The sequence below is a fragment of the Heterodontus francisci genome, chromosome 6, assembly GCF_036365525.1.
Source record: "Heterodontus francisci isolate sHetFra1 chromosome 6, sHetFra1.hap1, whole genome shotgun sequence".
Classification (NCBI taxonomy): domain Eukaryota; kingdom Metazoa; phylum Chordata; class Chondrichthyes; order Heterodontiformes; family Heterodontidae; genus Heterodontus; species Heterodontus francisci.
The window spans coordinates 8361915-8385246 of record NC_090376.1 but is presented as its reverse complement, the minus strand read 5'-3'; the positions used below and the strand labels follow the sequence as shown (position 1 = coordinate 8385246).

At 45.8% G+C, this 23332-nt stretch overlaps 1 protein-coding gene across 3 annotated transcripts in view; it reads right to left on the bottom strand.

The window, feature by feature from the left end:
* The window catches only part of ints4 (integrator complex subunit 4), an 81365-nt gene that overhangs the window by 19782 nt on the left and 38251 nt on the right, over positions 1 to 23332 (bottom strand). For all 3 annotated transcript variants that reach the window (XM_068033062.1, XM_068033065.1, XM_068033064.1), the window contains 8 exons: positions 21214 to 21356; positions 20285 to 20400; positions 17803 to 17936; positions 14340 to 14497; positions 13282 to 13375; positions 10030 to 10110; positions 5790 to 5920; positions 2038 to 2097 (listed from right to left, as the gene is read on the bottom strand). In XM_068033062.1, the coding sequence (XP_067889163.1) occupies positions 2038 to 2097; positions 5790 to 5920; positions 10030 to 10110; positions 13282 to 13375; positions 14340 to 14497; positions 17803 to 17936; positions 20285 to 20400; positions 21214 to 21356 (917 nt within the window). The remainder of the gene's footprint in view (positions 1 to 2037; positions 2098 to 5789; positions 5921 to 10029; positions 10111 to 13281; positions 13376 to 14339; positions 14498 to 17802; positions 17937 to 20284; positions 20401 to 21213; positions 21357 to 23332) is intronic.

Genomic DNA, 23332 nt, shown 5'->3' with positions numbered 1-23332 from the left:
TTCGCAGGTGCACCCAGATCCCACCCCTTCGCCGACGCACCCCGATCCCACCCCCTTGCAGACGCATCAGATCCCACCCCCTCGCAGACGCACCCAAATCCCACCCCCTCGCAGACGCAACCAAATCCCACCCTCTCGCAGATGCACCCAGATCCCACCCCCTCACAGACGCACCCAGATCCCACACCCTCGCAGACACAGCCCAATTCCTCTCCCTCATGGTCAAACGCTAATCCCAACTCTATCACATGTGTGAAGGACACTGGACTGGGACCAGCACAGGAACTCCCCGGGTCCATCCTACATTCATCTGCCCAACAGTGGCACTCACCTCCCCGCCTTTCCCATTTAAAAAAAAATGGTGTCAAACACCAAGAAAGTTTGCTTTTTATTTATTAATATTAATTTTCAGGATGTGGGCGTCACTGGCAAGGGTGGCACTGATTGCTCCATTTCTAGAGAAGCTGCTCATGAACCACAGATGGCGATTTTGATTTGGCCGAGTGGTTCGCTAGAGATATAGTTCAAAGGGAAGCTAAGAGTCAACCACCCATTTTCGGCCCATTTCCCGCACCTCTACCCTCACCCCTTCCCCTACCCCTACCTCCCAGAACCGCGACAGGGTTCCCCTTGTCCTCACTTTCCACCCCATCAGTCTCCACAATCCTCCAACATTTCCGCTACCTCCAGCGTGATGCCACTACCAAACGCAACTTACGCTCCCTTCCCCTGTCAGCATTCCGAAGGGATCGTTCCCTCTGTGACACCCTGGCCCACTCCTCCATTACCCCCACCACCTCATCCCCTTCCCACGGCACCTTCCCCTGCAATCGCAGGAGGTGTAATACCTGCCCATTTACCTCCGCTCTCCTCACTATCCCAGGCCCCAAACACTCCTTTCAGGTGAAGCAGCAATTTACTTGTACTTCTTTCAATGTAGTATACTGTATTCGCTGCTCACAATGTGGTCTCCTCTACATTGGGGAGACCAAACGCAGACTGGGTGACCGCTTTGCGGAACACTTCCGCTCAGTCCGCAAGCAGGACCCCGAGCTTCCGGTTGCTTGCCATTTCAACACACCCCCCTGCTCTCATCTCTGTCCTGGGATTGCTGCAGTGTTCCAGTGAACATCAACGCAAGCTTGAGGAACAGCATCTCATTTACCGACTAGGCACACTGCAGCCTGCCGGACTGAACATTGAGTTCAATCATTTCAGAGCATGACGGGCCCCCCATTTTACTTTTATTTTTAGTTATTTTTTTCTTTTTCCTTTTTTTTATACATTTTTTTTGTGTTTATTTTATTTCATCTTAATTTGTTCAGTTTGCTTACCCACTGTTTTTTTTCATGTTTGTACTTGCGGCTGTTCAATTTTCAGTCCATTAACACACTATCTGTACTAATGCTTTGTCTTTCATAACACCATTAACTTATTGTTTGCCATTGCTCCACAACCTTCTGGTCAGCTATTCTGTGGCCTTGTCCTATTTACACCTTCTCCTTTGTTATCTCTTGCCCCATTCCCGCTTTACTTGCTTATAACCTTTTATATTTCTAATATTTGCCAGTTCTGAAGAAGGGTCACTGACCTGAAACGTTAACTCTGCTTCGCTCTCCACAGATGCTGCCAGACCTGCTGAGTATTTCTAGCATTTCTTGTTTTTATTTCAGATTTCCAGCATCTGCAGTATTTTGCTTTTACAAAAGAGTCAACCACGTTTGGTGTGGGACTGGAGTCATACATAGGACTAGGCCGAGTGATCATGGCAGGATTCCTTCTCTGATAAGAACACAAGAACTCCACTTTCCTGCCTGCCCCCGTAACCCTTGACTCCCTTGTAGATCAAAAATATGTCTAACTCAGTCTTGAATATATTCAATGACCCAGCCACCACTGCTAAAGGACATTAGTGAACGAGTTGGGTCTTTATGCAATCTGACAGCTTCATGGTCACCATTACTGAAACCAGAATTTTATTTCCACATTTTTTTTTAATAAACTGAATTCAAATTCTCAAACTGTGGAATGGTTTACCTTGGAAAGGTCTCAATCTCCTGCAAAAACTTCTCGCACATGTTGATAAGAGTTTCCATCCTAGAAAGAATAGAACAACAGTAGAACTGGGACTTAATGAAGACATTTTTGCTTTTATAGAATCATAGAAATTTACGGCACAGCGGGAATCCATTCAGTCCATGGTGTCTGTGCCAGCTGTAAAACAGCTATCCAGCCTATTCCCAATTTCTAGCCCTGTAGTTTCCGGCACTTCAAGTATATTTTTAAATGTGATTAGGGTTTCTTCCCCTTTCAGTCAGTGAGCTCCAGAACCCTTATCACCCTCTGGGTGAATAATATTCTCGTCAACTCCTCTCAAATCCTTCTACGAGTAGTTTAAAATCTATGCTCATGGAATAAAAGGCACAGTGGCAGTATAGATATGAAGTTCTCTGAGTGACAGGAAACAGACAGAGTGGTGAGCGGCTATTTTTCAGACTGGAGGAAGATGGTGCAGTGGGGCTCCCCAGGAGTTGGTATTAGGACCCCTGCTTTTCTTGATGTATATTAATGACCTAGACTTGGGTGAACAGGGCACAATTTCAAAATTTGCAGGTGGCACAAATCTTGCAAGTATTGTGAACTGTAAGGAGGATAGTGATAGACTTCAAGAGGACATAAACAAGCTGATGAATGGACAGACACATGGCAGATGAAATTTGATGCAGAGAAGTGCAAAGTAATGCATGTTGGTAGAGAGAATGAAGAGTGGCGATATAAATTAAAGGGTACAATTCTAACGTGGGTGCAGGAACAGAGAGGCCTGGGGGTATATGTGCACAAATTGTTGAAGGTGGCAGGGCAGGTTGAGAAAGTGGTTAAAAGGCCATATGGGATCCTGGGCTTTATAAATCAAGGCATTGGGTACAAAAGCAAGGAAGTTATGATGAACCTTCATAAAGCACTGGTTCGGCCTCGACTCAAGTATTGTGTCCAATTCTGGGCACTGCATTTTAGGAAGGATGGGAAGGCTTTAGAAAAGGTGCAGAAAAGATTTGCAAGAATGACTCCAGGGATGAGGGATAAAAACACAAAGTGCTGGAGATACTCAGCAGGTCTGGCAGCATCTGTGGAAAGGTCTGTGACCTTTCATCAGAACTCAGGGATGAAGGACTTCAGTTATGTGGATAGATTGGAGAAGCTTTGGTAGTTCTTAGAGAAGACAAGGTTGAGAGGAGATCTGATAGGGGTGCTCAAAATCATGAGAGGTCTGGACAAAGTAGATAGAGAGAAACTGTTCCTATTGGTAGAAGCGTTGAGTATCAGAAAACACCGATTTAAGGTGACTGGCAGAAGAACCAATGGTGATTTGAGGAAAAATATTTTTAAGCAGCAAGTGGTCAGGATCTGGAATGCACTGCCTGAGAGTGTGGTGAAGGCAGGTTCAATTGTGGCTTTCAAAAGGGAACTGGGCAAGCACCTGAAGGGATTTTCAAGGCTACAGGGAAAGGGTGAGGGAGTGGGACTAACGGAGTTGCTCTTGCAGAGAGCCGGTACGGACACTACAGGCCGAATGGCTTGCATCTGTGTTGTAACCTTTCTATGATTCTATGCCTCCTGGTTACTGACCTCTCTAAGAGAAATAGGTTCTTCCTATCCAATCTATCTAGACCCCTTAGAATTTTATATCCCCCAATTAAATCTCTGCTCAGCCTCCTCTGTTCCAAAGAAAACATGAATATACAGCATCAATGGCCTTGAGGTGTTTCTGAGGAATGTGATAGCTTGAAGTGCAGTGACCATTGTTCTGTAACAGAAGGTGGCAGCTAGAAAAGACAGAGAGGTGACCTGATAGAGTTCTTTAAGTTTATGAAAGGGTCTGATAGGCACGCAAAGGGTTGTGAATCTTTGGAATTCTCTACCCCAGATGCTCCATCTTTTAATATATTTAAGGCTGGGACAGACACATTTGTGGTCTCTCAGGGAATCAAGGGATATGGGGAACAGGTGAGAAAGTGGAGTTGAGGCCAAGGATCATCGGTGACCATGTTGAATGGCAGAGCAGGCTCGATGGGCCGTGCAATCTACTCCTGCTCCTATTTCTTATATTCATGGTGGACATATAGAAAATGTTTCCATTTGAAAAGAGCAAATCTAGAGGCCAACAATATCAGATTTTTTAAAAATTCATTCATGGGATGTGGGCATCGCTGGCCAGGCCAGCATTTATTGCCCATCCCTAATTGCCCTTGCGAAGGTGGTGGTGAGCTGCCTTCTTAAAGTGCTGCAGTCCATGGGAGGTAGGCACACCCACAATGCTGTTAGGAAGGGAGTTCCAGGATTTTGACCCAGTGACAGTGAAGGAACGGCGATATAGTTCCAAGTCAGGATGGTGTGTGGCTTGGAGGGGAACTTGCAGGTGGTGATGTTCCCATGCATCTGCTGCCCTTGTCCTTCTAGGTGGTAGAGATCGTGAGTTTGGAAAGTGCTGTCTAAGGAGCCTTGGTGCGTTGCTGCAGTGCATCTTGTAGATGGTACACACTCTACCACTGTGCATCGGTGGTGGAGGGAGTGAATGTTTGTGGATGGTGTGCCAATCAATACTTTGTCCTGGATGGTGTCGAGCTTCGAGTGTCGTTGGAGCTGCACCCATCCAGGCAAGTGGAGAGTATTCCATCACACTCCAGACTTGTGCCTTGTAGATGGTGGACAGGCTTTGGGGAGTCAGGAGGTGAGTTACTCGCCGCAGGATTCCTAGCCTCTGACCTGCTCTTGTAGCTATGGTATTCTATGGTATTTGTATGGCTACTCCAGTTCAGTTTCTGGTCAATGGTAGCCGCTAGGATGTTGATAGTGGGGGATTCAGCGATGGTAATGTCAAGGGGAGATGATTAGATTCTCTCTTGTTGGAGATGGTCATTGCCTGGCACTTGTGTGGCGCGAATGTTACTTGCCACTTATCAGCCCAAGCCTGGATATTGTCCAGGTCTTACTGCATTTCTACACGGACTGCTTCTGTATCAGAGGAGTCACAAATGGTGAACATTGTGCAATCATCAGATAGTCAGTAATAAATCCAATAGGGAATTCAGGAGAAACGTCTTTACCCAAAGAGAGGTGAGAATATGGAATTTGCCACTATGGAGAGTAGTTAAGACGAATAGCATAGATGCATTTAAGGAGAAGCTAGATAAACGCACGAGGAAGGGATAGAAGGATATTTTATTTATTATTATTTTTTATTAGAGATACAGCACTGAAACAGGCCCTTCGGCCCACCGAGTCTGTGCCGACCATCAACCACCCATTTATACTAACCTTACACTAATTCCATATTCCTACCACATCCCCACCTGTCACTATATTTCCCTACCACCTACCTATACTAGGGACAATTTATAATGGCCAATTTACCTATCAACCCTCAAGTCTTTGGCATGTGGGAGGAAACCCACACAGACACAGGGAGAACATGCAAACTCCACACAGGCAGTACCCAGAATTGAACCCGGGTCGCTGGAGCTGTGAGGCTGCGGTGCTAACCACTGCGCTGCCATATGTTGATAGGGTTAGAGGAAAAGGGCTGAGAGGAGGCTCGCATGCAGCATAAATGGACCAGTTGAGTTGCATGGCCTGTTGTTGTACCGTATATTCTATATCATTGTGTAATACTTATCTAGCTTCCCCTTAAATGTACCTATTCTATTCGCTACAACCACTCTACGTGATAGTGAGTTTCACGTTCTAACAAGTCTATAAATGGCGAGGCACCTCGGCAACCGGTCCCTTACCCTCTGGTAGTGCGAGCGGTCAGAATGAGCTGCAGTGCTTTAGCCTGAAGCCGCATGTGGTGGATGGTTGCCACATGCCTACTCTCTAGGCCACTGTACAGGAACTCCAGCTTGTACGTGTGCTCCAGAATCTGCAGGAAAAGACAAAGAGAGGGAGAGAGAGAGTAGCTCATACAAGAAGCAGCTGAATGGGATTCATTTTGAAGATAGGTTAGCATTCCTTTAGCAGCTTGGAAATAATATCTGCACTTGGACCATGTCATATCCAAATATCTTAGAACATTGGGGTCCAGGCAGCTGAAAGCATGGCCACCAATGGTGGAGCGATGGAAGAGGCCAGAATCGGTGCAGAGATCTCGGAGGAAGTTACTGAGATAGGGAGGGGTCAGCCAGTGGAGGGATTCGAACACAAGGATGAGAATTTTAAAATTGAGGCGCTGACGGGAGCCAAAGTAGGACAGTGAGCACAGGGGTGATGGGTGAACGGGGCTTAGAGTCATAGAGAGATACAGCACTGAAACAGGCCCTTCGGCCCACCGAGCCTGTGCTGACCATCAACCACCCATTTATAATCCTACATTAATCCCATATTCCCTACCACATCCCCACCTTCCCTCAAATTCTCCTACCACCTACCTACACGAGGGGCAATTTACAATGGCCAATTTACCTATCAACCTGCAAGTCTTTGGCTGTGGGAGGAAACCGGAGCACCCGGCGGAAACCCACACAGTCACAGGGAGAACTTGCAAACTCCGCACAGGCAGTACCCAGAACCGAACCTGGGTCGCTGGAGCTGTGAGGCTGCGGTGCTAACCACTGTGCCGCCCTTGTGCAACTGTGCTTTATATCTCTGACCGGGAGCACACGACGCATAGCTGACACCTACTTAAAGGAATGACGAAATTGACAGTACTCAGCATCAGTCAATGAAGACATCAGTAGAACAATCAGCTCTGAGTGTGAGCTAAATTCCATTTGCCCCCTCTAGTGACCATCTAAAGAAGCGTCACCGTCAGCAAAACACACTCCTGCTGCTGTAATGTCCTAAGTTCATCGATCCCAACATCCATGTTTTGGCAAAAATGATATTTTAATAAATAAAACTCTAAACGCTGGGGTATTGCTTTCTGAATCGGCTTGTTTCAGAGGGATGAATAAAAAGTGCAGCCTTATGTCCAACAGAAAACTTAATTTTCACGTCTAAACTTTTTTTTTTGCTGTGAAATTTGGCGTTTGAAGAGAAAGGGGAGACTTGTTATTTTACATAGAATTTACTGTACAGAAACAGGCCAGTCAGCTCGACTGGTGTAAAACCATGTAAAACATTCTCAGAGAATAGAATGAAACAGCACAGGAGGCCATTCGGCCCAGTGTCTGTGCCGGCTCTTTGAAAGAGCTATCTAATTAGTTCCGATCCCCTACTCTTTCCCCATAGCCCTGTAAATGTTTCCCCCTCAAGTCTTTATTCAATTCCCTTCTGCAAGATACTATTGAATCTGCTTCCATCGCCCAGTCAGCACATTCAAGATCACATAAATTCGCTGTGTAAAAAAAAAAAAGTTTCACCTCCCTTCCGGTTCTTTTACCAATTATCTTAAATCTGTGTCCGCTGGTTACCGGCCCTCCATCAACAGAAAGTTTTTCCTTATTTACTCTATGAAAACCATTCATAATTTTGAATGCCTCTATGAACTCTGCTCTTAATCCTCTCTGCTTTAAAGGAGAACAATCCCAGCTTCTGCAGTTTCTCTACATAACTGAAGTCCCTCATCCCTGGAACCATTCTACTAAGTTGGATGCATTCTGGAGACAGAAAGGATCAAGGAGTCTGGTGAGAAGGTGGGGTCCACCCCCTAAAAAAAAAAAGAGACAGGCTGACTTGGGCTCCAGACTGATTCTTGGGATGGTGGGATTGTCCGATGAGGAGAGATTGAGGAGACTGTATTCTCTAGAGAATAGAAGAATGAGATGTGATCTCATTGAAGCAGACACAATTCTTACATGGCTCGACAGGGTTGATGCAGGATGTTTCCCCTGGCTGGGGGTGGGTGGGTCTAGAACCAGGGGACACAGTCTCAGAATAAGGAGAAGGTCATTTAGGACTGAAATGAGGAGGAATTTCTTCATTCAGAGGGTGATGAATCTGTGGAATTCTCTACCCCAGGAGGCTCAGTCATTATGTTCAAGACAGAGATCGATAGATTTCTAGCTATTAAAGATATCAAGGGAGATGGGGATAGTGCAGGAAAATGGCGTTGAGGTAGAAGATCAGCCATGATCTAGTTGAATGGCAGAGCAGGCTTGAGGGGCCGAATGGCCTACTCCTGCTCCTATTCCCTATGTTCCCATAGCCTTTCGCTAGTCCTGAAATTTAATTGTCTCATTAGTTGACATTAGATTCTCCCACTCTGCCACTGTAACTCTGATGGAAAACCCGCTTCTCCTGGCATTTTCTCTGACCTTTCAAAGAGGTTAGGCAGCAAGTGTGGAAATTCCTGCAGGAATTCTATCCCTCGTCTTATGAAATTGTGGTGAGAATGTGGAACTCGCTACCACATGAAGTAGTTGAGGCAAATAGCATAGATACATTTAAGGGGAAGTGAGATAAACACACGTGGGATAAAGGAACAGAAGGGTATGTTGATGGGGTGAGATGAAGTAGGGTGGGAGGAGGCTCGAAGTGGAGCATAAACACCAACAAGGACCAGGTGAACCAAAAGGCCTATTGCAGTGTTCTAAAATTCTATGTAATTCTGTGAAATAATGATCTACTTCTACCCTGTCTGTATTTATTGGAGAGAGCATTCTGCCCCCAGTGGGTTAGTACAGCAGGTGGTGTGTTTCTGAGGTGTACCAACCAGATGTTTCAATCCCCGTCTTCGTTGGATTAATGGATCTCACGTAGAGCGGTGACCAAGAGCTCTACAACTGGTCTCCATGCCACAAACCAGCAAGCAGGAAATGGCGCCTGATGTTTAACCAGCGGCCCCTGCTGGAAAGAAGTGTGTGCAGGCATGGCCGTCGGATGAGGAACGGGACTGGGAAAGCTGGCAATGCGTCACGCTGTAGAGCAGCGTGCCAGCACTCAGAAGCTTGAATCACACATGCAGGGTGGCCACTTGGATAAGGCATGGTAGAGAGAAAGAACTTGGATTTCTGTTGTGTCTTTCACCACTTCAGGACATCCCAAAGCGCTTTACGGCCAATTAAATACTTCTGAAGCGTTGTCTCTGTAATGTGGGAAACGCAGCAGCCAATTTACGCACAGCAAGATCTCTCAAATAAAAAGAGATAATAACCAGATAATCTGCTTTGTAGTGATGCTGGTTGAACTATAACTATTAACCCAGGGAGAACTCCCCTGCTCTTTTTTTCAAAAAGATATTGGCCTCGGTTTAACATCTCACCCGAAAGACAGCACCTCCGACACTGCAGCACTCCTTCAGTCCTGCGTTGGTTCAAGTCCCATTCCAGGACTTGTGCACAAAAATGAAGGCTGATACTCCCAGTGCAGCACTGAGGGACTGCTACATTGCCAGAGGTGCCGTCTTTCGGATTAGACATTAAACCGAGGTTTTGTCTGCCCTCTCAACTGGACGTAAAATGTCCCACGGCCCACGAGGGTGGTGGAAGCGGAGAAAATCAATGATTTCCAAAGTAAATTGGATGGGCACTTGAAGGAAACAAGTTTGCAGGGCTACGGGGATCAAGCAGGGGAGTGGGACTGACTGGATTGCTCTGCAGAGAGCTGGCATGGACTCAATGGGCTGAATGGCCTCCTTCTATGCCACAAATGAGTCTATGACTATTTCGAAGAGAGGGAGCAGGAGGGGGAGGGGGGGTTTGGGGGTGGGGTTCTCTCTGGTGCCAAATATTTACCTCTCAATCAACATCACAAAAAACAGATTATTTGATTATCACATTGTTGTTTGTGGGAGCTTGCTGTGTGCAAATTGCCTGCCGAGTTTCCTTCGTCACTGCAGTGACTGCACTTCAAAAGTACCTCATTGGCTGTAATGTGCTTTGGGACGTCCCACGGCCATGAAAGGTGCTACATAAATGCAACATCTTTCTTTTTTTAACTTCTGGAGTATCAGCCTAGTTTATTTTGCCCAGACTTTACTGACTCAGAAGCAGGAGTTCTACCCACTGTACCCTGGCTGACACCTGTGTGATACCATAAGGAGGAAGCAAAGAAGGTAGGTGACAGAAAGAAACAGGAATGGATATCTCTTACCTGTTTAGCTGCAGCAGCTGCCATGGCGTTCTGTTTGAGGTAGAGTGGGGCAGCCACATTCCACAGCTTCTCTTGAAGCGACTGTGGGGGAAATAACATTTTCTTTCAGATTCTACCTCATCGAGAAATGATGCGGCATTTTGAACATACGTGTTTTTACATCTGCTATCAGCAATACACACTCTCCAAATCTGCTCACAAGACCCTTGAAGAATGAGGTTTCTGCTGGCCAGAGCTCAGAGATTGAGCGTGAGACATGGAGCAATTTTTTTATTCGTTCTTGGGACGTGGGCATTGCTGGCTAGGCCAGCATTTCTTTCCCATCCCCAATTGCCTTTGAGAAGGTGGTGGTGAGCTGCCTTCCTTCCGCTGCAGTCCTTGGGGGTGTAGGTAAAACCACAGTGCTGTTAGGAAGGGAGTTCCAGGATTTTGACCCAGCAACAGTGAAGGAACAGAGATATAGTTCCAAGTCAGGATGGTGTGTGACTTGGAAAGGAACTTGCAGGTGGTGGTGTTCCCATGCATCTGCTGCCCTTGTCCTTCTAGGTGGTAGAGGTTGCGGGTTTGGAAAATGCTGCCGAAGGAGTATTGGTGAGTTGCCACAGTGCATCTTGTAGATGGTACACACTGCTGCCATTGTACGTCAGCGGTGAAGGAACTGAATTTTTATTGGTTTGTGGATGTGGGCATCACTGGCTAGGCCAGCATTTATTGCCCATCCGAATTGCCCTTGAAGTGAGTGGGTTGCTGGGCCATTTCAGAGGGCAGTTAAGAGTCAACCAAGAGTCACATGCAGGCAGGTGACAGATTTCCGTTCCCTAAAGGACATTAGTGAAGCAGATGGGTTTCATGGACATTTTAAACTATTATTTATTAATTGATTTCAAATTTCACCATCTGCCATGGTGGCATGGTGCCATGGTGGGATTCGAACCCATATCCCAGTCCAGCGACATTATCACTATGCCACCACTTCCACCAAATGCTGAAGGTGGTGGATGGGGTGCCAATCAAGCGCTACTGCTTTGTCCTGGATGGTGTCGAGCTTCTTGAGTGTTGTTGGAATTGCGCCCATCCAGGCAAGTGGAGAGTATTCCATCACACTCCTGACTTGTGCCTTGTAGATGGTGGACAGGCATTGGAGAGTCAGGAGGTGAGTTACTCACCGCAGAATTCCCAGCCTCTGACCTGCTCTTGTAGCCACAGTATTTATGTAGCTGGTCCAGTTCAGTTTCTGGTCAATGGTAACCCCCAGGATGTTGATAGTGGGGGATTCAGTGATGGTAATGCCATTGAATGTCAAGGGAGATGGTTAGATTCTCTTGTTTGAGGTGGTCATTACCTGGTACTCGTTACTTACCACTTATCAGCCCAAGCCTGGATATTGTCCCGGTCTTGCTGCATGTGGACACGGGCTGCTTCAGTATCTGAGGAGTCGCGAATGGTGCTACACGCCAAGAGATGCCTACGCCTGATTCCTGGGAACAATTTTAATCTAACTCACTTGATAGGGATCCCTCAGGATCCAGCAAAATGGCGTTTTAACACAAATTCCCACATCTCCCCACTACAAATAATGCAGTCTTTTGACGTCAAATTAGGTGCAGAAATAAAACCTGAGGTCCACCCTATCCAGTCACTCAGTTTGCTGCTGGACAGGGTAGGTTAAAATTGTCCCTTTTGTCTTTGCCGTCAGACAGCATGGCAGCAGAGATATCAGACTGGACCTCAGCATCTCCTAACAACTCCAAGTCTCAAGTAGTATGAATTGCATGCACAGTAAAGCTCTTCCTACTCAACAGCAACCCACCTATCACCTGCTACTCCACCAAGAGAGGAATTTAGGACATTTAGGAATTTACATAGGGACAGGAGGCCATTCAGTTCCTCCAACCTGTCCCACCATTCAAATGGATCATGGCTGATCTGCACCTCAACTCTCTCTCCAGCCTTTGTTCCACAACCCTTAACACACGCCTAACAAAAATCCATCAATCTCAGTTTTGAGATTTACAGATGACCCCCAGCCTCAACAGCTTTTTGAGGGACAGCGTTCTAGATTTCTATTCCCCTTCTTGTGAAGAAGTGCTTCCCAACATCACCCCTAAAAAGCCTAGCTCTAATTTAATGTTTATTCTGGAGTCTCCTACCAGAGGAAATAGTTTCTCTCTAGCTACCCCATCAAATCTTTTAATCATTTTAAACACTTCAATTAGATCACCCCTTAATCCTCTATACTCAAGGGAATATGAGTGAGCTCTTACCCATCATTAGGCATTGATAACCATGAGGCTGAACAGTAACATACTCCCCTGTATATATACCTGAGGTCAGGCCAGTTGAATGGTTTTAGGCACCATGTTGAGGTCACAGTCTCCCCTGTAGGTGAGGGTTCAAATCCAACTCCTCACATTCTCTTACTTTTTAAGATACAGATCAGCCATGGCCTAATAGAATGGTGGAACACACTCGAGGGGCTGAATGGCCTCTTCCTGTTTCTATTCCTACAGGCATACCAGCAAAGTTTAGAAAACCTGGACCTCAAGACAAATCCTCAATGTGCTAACTCACTGAAACTTCCCCAACTTGAGACAGTTATAGAGAGTCATGTGACCCATCTGAGATTGTCCCTCCAATCCCAGCTTCATGGCATCCGACTGTTGTTGAAGAACATTTCTCTACCTTACCGAGAAGTCACGGTATGTACTTTTTGTACAAGCAAGGAATTCATGGCACCAGTGCTAGTTCTGCTCTTTTTTAACGTTTAAACCCCTTTGTCCTACTGTCACAGAAATGGACAGCATAGGAGGCCATTCAGCTCATCATGCCTGTGCCAGCTCTTTGAGCTATCTAAGTAATCCCACTGTGACCCCCCCCCCACCCCTTTCCCATAGCCCTGCAATTTTCTTTCCGTTCAAGTGTTTATCCAATTCCCTTTAGCAAGCTGCTATTGAATCTGCTTCCACCGCCCTTACAGGCAGCACATTCCAGATCACAACAACTCTGTGTAAAATTCTCATCTCCCCTCTGGTTCTTTTGCCAATTATCTTAACTTTGTGTCCTCTCATTACTAACCCTCCTGACACTGGAAACAGTTGCTCCCTATTTTGGTTTAACTTTTCTATGCCAGTTATCTTATACACACGTCTCCTAAATCCTTCCACAATTACTGGCTTTGAATGTTGAAAATTCCATTAGCAGGAAGCTGGGGTAACAATGAAGCAGTGTTTCAGCACTGCGAGCACACCCTACCTTCATAAGGAGGAGCTGGCATTCTAAATATGTAGCGGAAAACTCTGCTATTCCCGACAGCTCTGGCTGTAGCTCTCCCAGTCTCTGCAGGTCACTGTTTAGAGAAGGAAGATTAAAGAAAGATACGTGAGTCACTAGCACTGTCTCAATTGAATCAATAAAGGTTCTGCACTGAAATTCAACCCTCTGCCAAGCCCTACATCAGGTGGAGTAACTTTGAAGTTTCACCCCTGACCTGGGATGATATAGCTGATTTTAGGCAGGGTTGCTGGTGGCATTACGATTGTCCTCAGTATCTGCTGTTAGAATCGTACACCACAGAAGGAGGCCATTTGGTCCATTGTGCTGTGCTGGCTTTTTGAAAGAATTATTCAGTTAATCACACTTCCCTGCTCTTTCTCCAGACCCCTGCAAAGTTTCCCTTTTCAAGTACTTATCCAATTCCCTTTTGAAAGTTACCACTGTATCTGCTCGGGCAGCACATTCCAGATCACAAAATCCTGCTCAAGTCTCCTCAGCTTCCTTCTGGCTCTTTTGCTAATTATCTGAGCGTTGAGGCTGGGTCATTGAATGTATTCAAGGCTAAGTTAGGCATATTTTAATTTACAAAGGAATTATGGTGGGGGGTCGGGGGTGGGGAGGCAGGCTGGAAAGTGGAGTTACGGTCACAATCAGATCAGTCATGATCTTATTGAATGACAGAGCAGGCTCAAGGGGCCGAATGGCCTACTCCTGCTCTTATTTCATATGCTCATATATCTCTGTCCTCTGGTCACTGACCCTCCCGCCAATTTTGAACACCTCGATTGAATCTCCCCTTTAACTTCCTGCGCGCTGAGGAGAGCAACCCCAGCTTCTCCACCGTCTCCATGTAACTGAAGTCCCTCATCCCCAGTACCATTATAGCAAATCACCTCTGAACGGTGACATCCTTCTTGTAGGGTGGCGTGTAGCTTTTAGACATGGTGTCTGAATTTATTTTGCAGATACCTATACAGAAACATGACCTGACTAGACAGCTTAAACAAACATGCAATTATATCACTGGAAATTCACACCGAATTGTTAACTTCAGAAGATCCTGAGCTCCTTGAGCATCTAGATGTTGAATACTCTGAACTCGGTCAAGGCTTTGCTGCACAAACTGCCGTGACGAATCTTCACTTAACGCAAGGTCAGTAGAATCTGAGACGGGCGCCATCATCCTACCTGGCAACTGCAAAAAAAAAACACAAAGGGATGAGGCGATCCTTCAGAGCTAAGGTTAGGAGGTGCAGCTTTTTTTGCAAGTCAAGCATCCAGAAAACCGAGTATCCGCACGTGTTCCGCTGCAACGGCATATTTGCACGAGCGGATCCAGCCTTGCAATGCATGCAGAAAATGATCCACCCAGCTGGAACACCCGGACAACGTGTTGCACAGATCGGGTATTGCAGCTGACAGTCTCCACTCTCTGCTTGGTTTGCTGGGTGGGTGCAAAGAGCAAAAGATCGCATTTCCTACATTACAACAGTGGCTACTCTTCAAAAGTGCTTTATTGGCTATAAAGCGCTTTGGGACATCATGAGGGCGTGACAGGCGCTATAGAAATGCAGATCCTCTTTCTAAGAAATCCCTGTATGAAAACACTTCCTCTAGCTTCACCTTTTGTTCTTCAAGTGACAGTCTGCACTCTATTCCCTTCACCCCACCACCGTGACCACCCCCTCCCCGTCCCCTGGCAAATATTCAGCAACCGGAGGAAACAATTTTTTTTTTAACCATTTACCTATCCCACATAAATAATTTTTAATCAAAAATAGATTCCTTCTGCTGTGAGATGGGAGACACCGCTAATCCCAGGGTGTATGCTCTTGTGCCCTGAGTGGGTGACAGGTGTCTTAAAAAAAAAATCACTCGAATTTCAACGTCTCCCTTTCAGAATCTCTGCTCTTTAGACACCACTTCCCAGTTAACTCGCATTCCCTTTCATTCTTTTCTATCTTGGTGCCATGGGCACTGTGGACGTTAGATTTCCATATCACAAGATGAAGAACTAAAGCACTTACTCAGAATAACTGTAAAGCTCCCTCTCTATCTTGCTCCACAACGTGCCTTAATACAATCTCAGAACAGCTTTTTCTCATGAAGTAGTGTACATTTTCCACTGTTACAGCAGCCATCACTGACTCCTCCGTAAGACTGCCAGCCTGATTGGCTGGAATTCTCATGCTCTGGACCCGCACAGTTGTCAGATGTGGCTCACTGAGTAGCACTCTCGCCTGTGAGCCAGGTCGTGGGTTCAAGTCCCACTTCAGAGATCTGAGCACATAATCTAGGCTAGCACCCAATGGCAGTACCAAGGGAATGCTGCACTGTCACAGGTGCCATCCTTTAGATGAGACATTAAGCTGAGGTCTCACCTGTCCCTTTAGTGAATGAAAAGATCCCACAGTCACTATTTCAAAGAAGACCTGGGGAGTTCTCCCCGGTGTCCTGGCCAATATTTATCCGTCAACCAACATTACTGAAAAAACAGACTATTGGTCGTTATCACGATGTTTGTGGGAGCTTGCTGTGTTCAAATTAGCTGCGCGGTTCCTTATATTACAACAGTGACTACATTTAAAAAGTATTACATTGGCTGTGAAGCACTTTGGGAGGTTCTGAGGTCATGAAAGGTGCTATAGAAATGCAAATTCTTTCTTTTCTTTCCAACAGTGGCACTACGACACACCACAGGACAGGGGTGAGCCTGAGCTGCATTCAAATCTTGGCCCCGTGCTGATTCAAACTCACGTCTACGCTGTGCTAGTTTATAAACTGGAGTACTGCAAGTGGCTCCGCTCTCCCCTTGCTAGAAAGCAGATATCATGGAGTCAAGGACCACATTCCTAATTGCTTACCAGTCAACCCTGTGAGAAGGCTGCTTTCACGTTGCATGAGGTTTGGCTGTGATTCCGCCACCTCACCTCAACTCCCCTCCCCTCCCCCCCCCCCCGCCACCCACAGTTGAACAGCTTTTGACTTTCATTGGCCATTTGGCTGGGATACCAGAGACTGCCCAGCGCGTGCAGACTGTACTCATAATATGGAAGAATTAAAAAATAAATAAACTGGCTCCCAGAGGTGACACACATTTCCCTCTATAATTACCATATATAGAATAGGGAAAAGTGGTAAAATATGAATTCAAAAATACAAACACTTGGGAAAGAATAAATGCCTTGCAAAGCCTCTGAGAAATGATTGGTGGAACTTAGGAATAATGTACATGGGTAGAAATGGAGCCACCTACCCAAAGCTCGAAAAAAAAAAATACTGTAACGTGCTTTCTCATATCCTTGATTTCCTCTTTTCCCAAATAACAATCCAGCTCCATTTTGAACTTGCTGGTACTATTAGCCTCTCTATTCCACAGATTCACCACCGTGGATATAGTGGAAGTTACATCAAAACTGGTCAACTTTCCTCTACTGAACTCAAGCCTGTAGCCCTCATTGGAGAGTGTTGTTAAGTCAACGATTTACTCTCGTTCAGCTCACTTATCCAGTAGAGTTTATGTTACTAATACTTCAGAGGCCTGGTCTAATAACTAATAATTCTACCATGTCACTTTGAAAATTCTGGAAATAAAAATCTGGTACCAGTAAACGTGACCACGAAGCTGTTGGATTGTTGTAAACACCCAACTAGTTTACTAATGTCCTCGAGGGAAGGAAACCTGCCGTCCTTACACAGCCTAGACATGCTGGTGACTCTGGTCCCTCACCAATGCTTTGAACTCTTGACTGCCCTCTGAAGTGGCTTAGCAAGTCACTCAGTTTAGTTTAGTTTAGTTTAGAGATACAGCACTGAAACAGGCCCTTCGGCCCACCGAGTCTGTGCCGACCATCAACCACCCATTTATACTAATCCTACACTAATCCCCATATTCCTACCACATCCCCACCTGTCCCTATATATTTCCCTACCACCTACCTATACTAGGGGCAATTTATAATGGCCAATTAACCTATCAACCTGCAAGTCTTTGGCATGTGGGAGGAAACCGGAGCACCCGGAGGAAACCCACGCAGACACAGGCAGAACTTGCAAACTCCGCACAGGCAGTACCCAGAATCGAACCCGGGTCCCTGGAGCTGTGAGGCTGCGGTGCTAACCACTGCGCCACTGTGCCGCCCATCAGTAACAAACAGCGGATCAAGAAGCAGCCCACCACAACCTTCTCTAGGGCAACTAGGGATGGTCAATAAATACCAGCCTTGCCAGCGACACCCACATCCCACCTATGAAGATTAAAAAACTTGAAAACCTCATAAGTTCTCGCCTAAGCTTTCTCTTCTTCAGTGTAAACATTTCTAGATTCCTTTAGTCCTCCCTCATGGGCACCTAATCCCAAGAATCAGTTTAACTGCCCTCCCCGTACCCTTTCCAAAAGCAGGAGCCCTCACTGTAAAGCATAGGACCCCAGGGTCTTCTGCTCGGTGCTCCACAACCTGCACTGAAAAGTACTTTGCGACTGCTACCAGTTTCACTTACCTGTAATGGTGGCACCAGGTGAGAGAGGCTGTCACGTAGGTAGGCATAGTGTCGGAATGTGTGATCTGAGAAGAGTGCAGACATAGTTGGGCAGGTCCTGGCAGCGTTGAACACCAGAACAAGCACAGCAATATCTAATACAATTTGGAGTTAAGAAACAAAGGATGATCTTCTTTAACTGTGTACACTTCAGAGGGACAATAACGCCTTAACCTGTTCAAATATTAATTCATGCAATCCAAAATAGTTATCATTTTCACCAAACATTTTTCAACATCAGATTGTTAGGTGAGAAAAGTGAGTGTCAGAAAATGAAACACTTCCCATTGTTAGTACCTGTCGTCAGAAGCAAGCACTCCCAGGTCAGGGGCAGCTTATTTAAATGCAGAGAACTGGGGCCATACACTCTGCTCTGGGGATGGGGTAGTTGATTCAGAACATGGCCAGTGATTTGCAAAGATGGGGGCAGGTTCTTGAGAACCTTAAAATAATAGCAAAATACTGCGGATGCTGGAAACCTGAAATAAAAACAAGAAATGCTGGAAATACTCAGCAGGTCTGGCAGCATATGTGGAGAAGGGTCACTGACCCGAAACGTTAACTCTGCTTCTCTTTCCACAGATGCTGCCAGACCTGCTGAGTATTTCCAGCATTTCTTGTTTTTATTTATTCTTGAGAACCTCTCTGCTTGGAGGGGGATCTTTAGGCTTATTGCGGTGAGAGGGGAAGCTTGAGAAACTAGTTAGAAAGGCAATGGGGTGGGGCGGTGAGGGTCCAGGGAAAGCAGGTGCCACCATGATGGGGAAGAAGGGAACTTATGATGATAGAGGTTGGAAATTTGCTGAGAGCCTGCTTCAGAAAGGTTTTTGAAACTGGCGGTGCGAGGAAATGACTTGGATCCTGACTGGAACTAAGCTCTGCACGTTGCCTTCAACGGCTTGCGTTACGGTTATGGTAATAATTGCCAGTATCTGGTTTCTGCGAGCTGACTCAGGTGAAATGCTGGCGAATACGGATGGGGAGGGGGTAAGCAGCTGCAAGTTGCATTGCACAGCAGGGAGGGGTAGGCCTTTTTCCACAAGCAATAAAAAGACTTACAATCTATAGCGCTTTTCACAAACTCAGAATATTCCAAAGTGCTTTACAGCCAATGAAAGACTTTTGAAGTGCAGTCACTGTTGTAATGTAGGAAACTTGGCAGCCAATTTACTCGTAGCAAGCTCCCACAAACAGCAATGATATAATGACTAGATAATTTTTTCTTAGTGATATTGGTTGAGGGGGTAAATATTGTTCAGGACACCAGGGACAACTCCCCTGTTCTTCTTCAAAATACTGCAGTGGGATCATTTTACGTCCACCTGAGAGGGGAGGCAGGGGCTTTGGTTTAATGTCTGAACCCAGTAAGATTGGGGCATTGTCATTGTGACAGGCTTAACTGCAACACTGGGGCCAGGATTTTACTAAGCTCCCGACGTCGGGCTCTGTGGCCAGGGGCGGGCCGGAAGATCGTTCCAGCAGTGGGCCGCCACGCAGTCAGACGCTGGGAGTGCTGGGCCCAATCTTCCCAGTGGCGGTGAGGTTCCATGATGGCCCCCCCCCACCACCTTACCGCTGGGCGACGGAAGCCGGATTAACATATTTAAATTAATGAAATTAATAAATTTTATACACTGCGATCTTACCTTCGGGCTGTAATCTTCTGAGCGGCGGCCAGCACTCACGTGCCCTCACATTCCCGTCCAGGGAAAGCAGGTGCCACCATGATGGGGAAGAAGGGAACTTATGATTTTTAGTATAGTGGAGGGAATAGGGTCAAAATTTACATTACTAGTGCAGGGGATGGTGGGAAGGGATGACCTCTGCACTTTGGTCAGATTGTTTGGTGGGGAGGGGAAGGTCAAGTGTTGAAGGTAAGTGTTTGTTGGGGGTGAGGTGGGGGTGGGGGGGAAGAGGGCAAATATTGAATGTAATTGTTATTGGGGGGTGGGAAAGAGGCGATAGGTTTTCCATGGGTACATTAGGGGGGAGGGTGGGGAGTATTACTATAAAAATGTAAATGAATCAGCAGGGTTGGCGGCCCATTAAAAATGGTGCCAGCGTGTGCGCACAGGCAGCTGACGCCATTACCGGTGTCGGACAGCCTGTCCCTTTCCCAAGCACCACTAGGGATGGGCAATAAATGCTGGCCTAGCCAGTGACACTCACATCCCATGAATGAAATTTTTTTTTTAAAGTTTGTGCACTGGTGTATTATTAGAATCAGTGAGGAGCCTCCAGCCTTTCTTACAGTTTTCATTTTAAGCTTTAAAACCTTTGAAGTTTAAATCGAGATCTCAATGTTTTCTATCAAAATTATTTTTCCACACCTACGTGCCGTTCCGCCGAATAACCAGTTTGAAAAAAGTGAAAACTTTTGTCACGTTAACCCCATTAAGAGAAAAAGAATGCATTCATTTGTAATCGACATTAAAACGGATACAAGCTGGGTCGTCCATGTCTGGTTCTGGGGTGTCAAAGTATGGATGTGTGCTGAGTAACTCCGGGACCAGTGGCAACACCAGAGTAGGATGTCTGCTTCCAAGGTACTTGAGACATCTAGGAGGAAAAGAAAATTCGCTCAAATTCATTGAAAGTTTTCATACGGCATGGAAGGCTGTCATTTGGCCCATCATGCCAGCTATTTGAAAGAGCTATCCAATTACTTCCACTCTCCCCTGCAAATGTTTTCTTTTACAAACACAAGAATAGGAGTAGGCCATTCAGCCCCTCCCTCAAGCCTGTTCAGCCATTCAGTTAGATTGCGGCTTACCTGCATTGATCAGTTATATATCTTTCTTGTCGCGATTCAATTCCCTTTTGAAAGTTACCTTAAATATGTGCCATCTTGGTCACGATCCTTCAACCAGTTATTGCCTATCTACTCTGTCCAGAACCTTCATGATTTTGAATACCTCTATCAAATCTCCTCTCAACCTTCTCCTCTTCAAGGAAAACAGTCCCAAATTCTCCAATCTATCCACGTAACTGAAGTTCCTCATCCCTGAAACCATGTACATGAATCTTTACTGCATTCTAATGCCTTCCCATCTTTCCTAAAGTGTGGCGCCCAGAGGGGGTAGCCCCATCACTGGGGTGGGGTGGGAGTGCCACAGGACTCTTCCACTGGGTTCCAGATAGCCCCGCAAACCAGTGTCCTAGCGAACCTACCATATCGATGCCTTTAATCATCTTAAGCACCTCTAGATGGAGGCAGCTTACCACTGCTCTCAGTCAGCAATGCCTCGATTGTCGAATTCTCTCAATGAAAATTGCTGTATTAAAAAAACAAAGGTTAAAGTAGGGACCTCCTGTCTCAGGAAATCACCAGGTGCTGTTTTGGAATACATTAAACCACAGTGAAAAACTCACTTCCAGATGGAGTTCCGATCGGTCGGATACTTTGCCAGATTCTTCAGCAGCTCTACCAGAGCCAGGTGGATACCATCCTTAGTCGATACGTTCGTGTAACACAGCAGCTCGTGCAAAGCTTCCCGGATGTCACGAGAAGAGTCCTGCAAAACAAAAAAGTGTAACTGAATACCAAAACACCAGGCCTGGGGAATTATTTCTGAGGTGTGGTACAAATGGTTTGTTTACAAAGAAAAAATATTCTTGGATTATCGATCAACTATATTTATTATTTACCTATCCCTAGTTGCTGAGGACATTAAGAGTCATAAGAACAGGAGCAGGTCATTCAGCCCCTCGAGCCTGTTCTGCCATTCAATTAGAACATAGTTGATCTGTATCTCAAACTCCATTTATCCACCTTGGTTCCATATTCCTAAATCCAACAAAAATCTATCAACCTCAATTTTGACATTTTCAACACCTCAACAGCTTTTTAGAGGTGCGGTGTGGGGTAGGGGGGCAAGAGAAAGAGTTTCCAGATTTGTATGAAGAAGTACTTCTTGGCATTACCCCTGAACAGCCCAGCTTTAATTTTAAATTTAGGCCCGCTATCAGATTATTTCTCTCTAGCTACTCTGTCAACTCCTGTAATCATTTTAAACAACTCAATGAGATCCGCCCTTAATCTTCTATACTCAATGGAGAACAAGCCCAGTCTATGCAACCTGCCATCGTAATTCAACCCTTTCAGCCCTGATGTCAAACAACCAGGTAATGAGTGAATGGATTGGGTAGATATGGAGGTCCCATTTAACTAAACCAGTTGAGCTCTTTTTGTTAAACGACAACCCAGCAGATTTCATAGCTATTCTCTGGCGCAAGATTTATTAGATTCAATTTCAACAATAACAACATGCATTTATATACAGCCTTTAGAACAGTAAAATGTTCCAAAGTGTGTTACAGGAGCAGTATCAATCAAAATTTGACACAAGTCACATAAGGAGATACTGGGACAGGAACATGGCAAGAGGGGTAGGTTTTAAGGAGAATGTTAAAGGAGGAGAGTTAGAGGGGTTTAGGGAGGGAATTCCAGATCTCAGGGACTAGATGGCCACAAATGGTTGAGATAAAGGAAATCAGGGAAACAGTGCAACACCTCACAATCATGTATTGTACCTTCAACAAGATGTTCCCAGATGCTTTGCAATCCAGGTTCAGAATGGTCACGTGGGTTAGACAGCAGAGACTGTTGATGTCTTTAATAACATATCCCAGCAAAAGTCAATGCCTTTTGGAGAGTTGGGAATAAAATGAGGAGGAGCAGCAGTACTGAGGCTCACTTTGACAACTGCAGAGCTGCTGGTTACAGTCACTTTGGAAGAGGCCTGAATGCACGTAACCATCCAACCTCACAGCTCCAGCAACCCGGGTTCTGTTCTGGGCACCGCCTGTGCGGAGTTTGCAAGTTCTCCCTGTGACTGCCTGGGTTTCTGCTGGGTGCTCCGGTTTCCTCCCACAGCCAAAGACTTACAGGTTGATAGGTAAACTGGCCAATGTAAATTGCCCCTAGTGTAGGTAGGTGGTAGGAGAATTGAGGGAAGGTGGGGATGTCGTAGGGAATATGGGATTAATGTAGGATTAGTATAAATGGGTGGTTGTTGGTCGGCACAGACTCGGTGGGCCGAAGGGCCTGTTTCAGTGCTGTATGACTCTATGACTCTAAGATTACGTCCAATTCTGAGTGCCACACTTTAGGAAGGATGTCAAGGCCTTGAAGACGGTGCAGAAGAGATTTAACTAGAAAGGTACCAGGGACAAGGAACTTTAGTTATGTGGAGAAGCTGGGATTGTTCTTCTTAGAACAGAGAAGGTTATGAGGAGATTTGGTGGGGGTGTTCAAAATCATGAATGATTTTGATAGAATAAATAAGGAGAAACTGTTTGCAGTGGCAGAGGAGTTAGTAACCAGGGTTCACAGATTTAAGCAGGTCAGGCTTCATCTATGGGGAGATCTGTGACCTGAAACGTTAGCTCTGCTTTTCTCTCCACAGATGCTGCCTGACCTGCTGAGCATTTCCAGCACTTCCTGTTTTTATTTCAGATTTCCAGCATATGCAGCATTTTGCTTTTATTC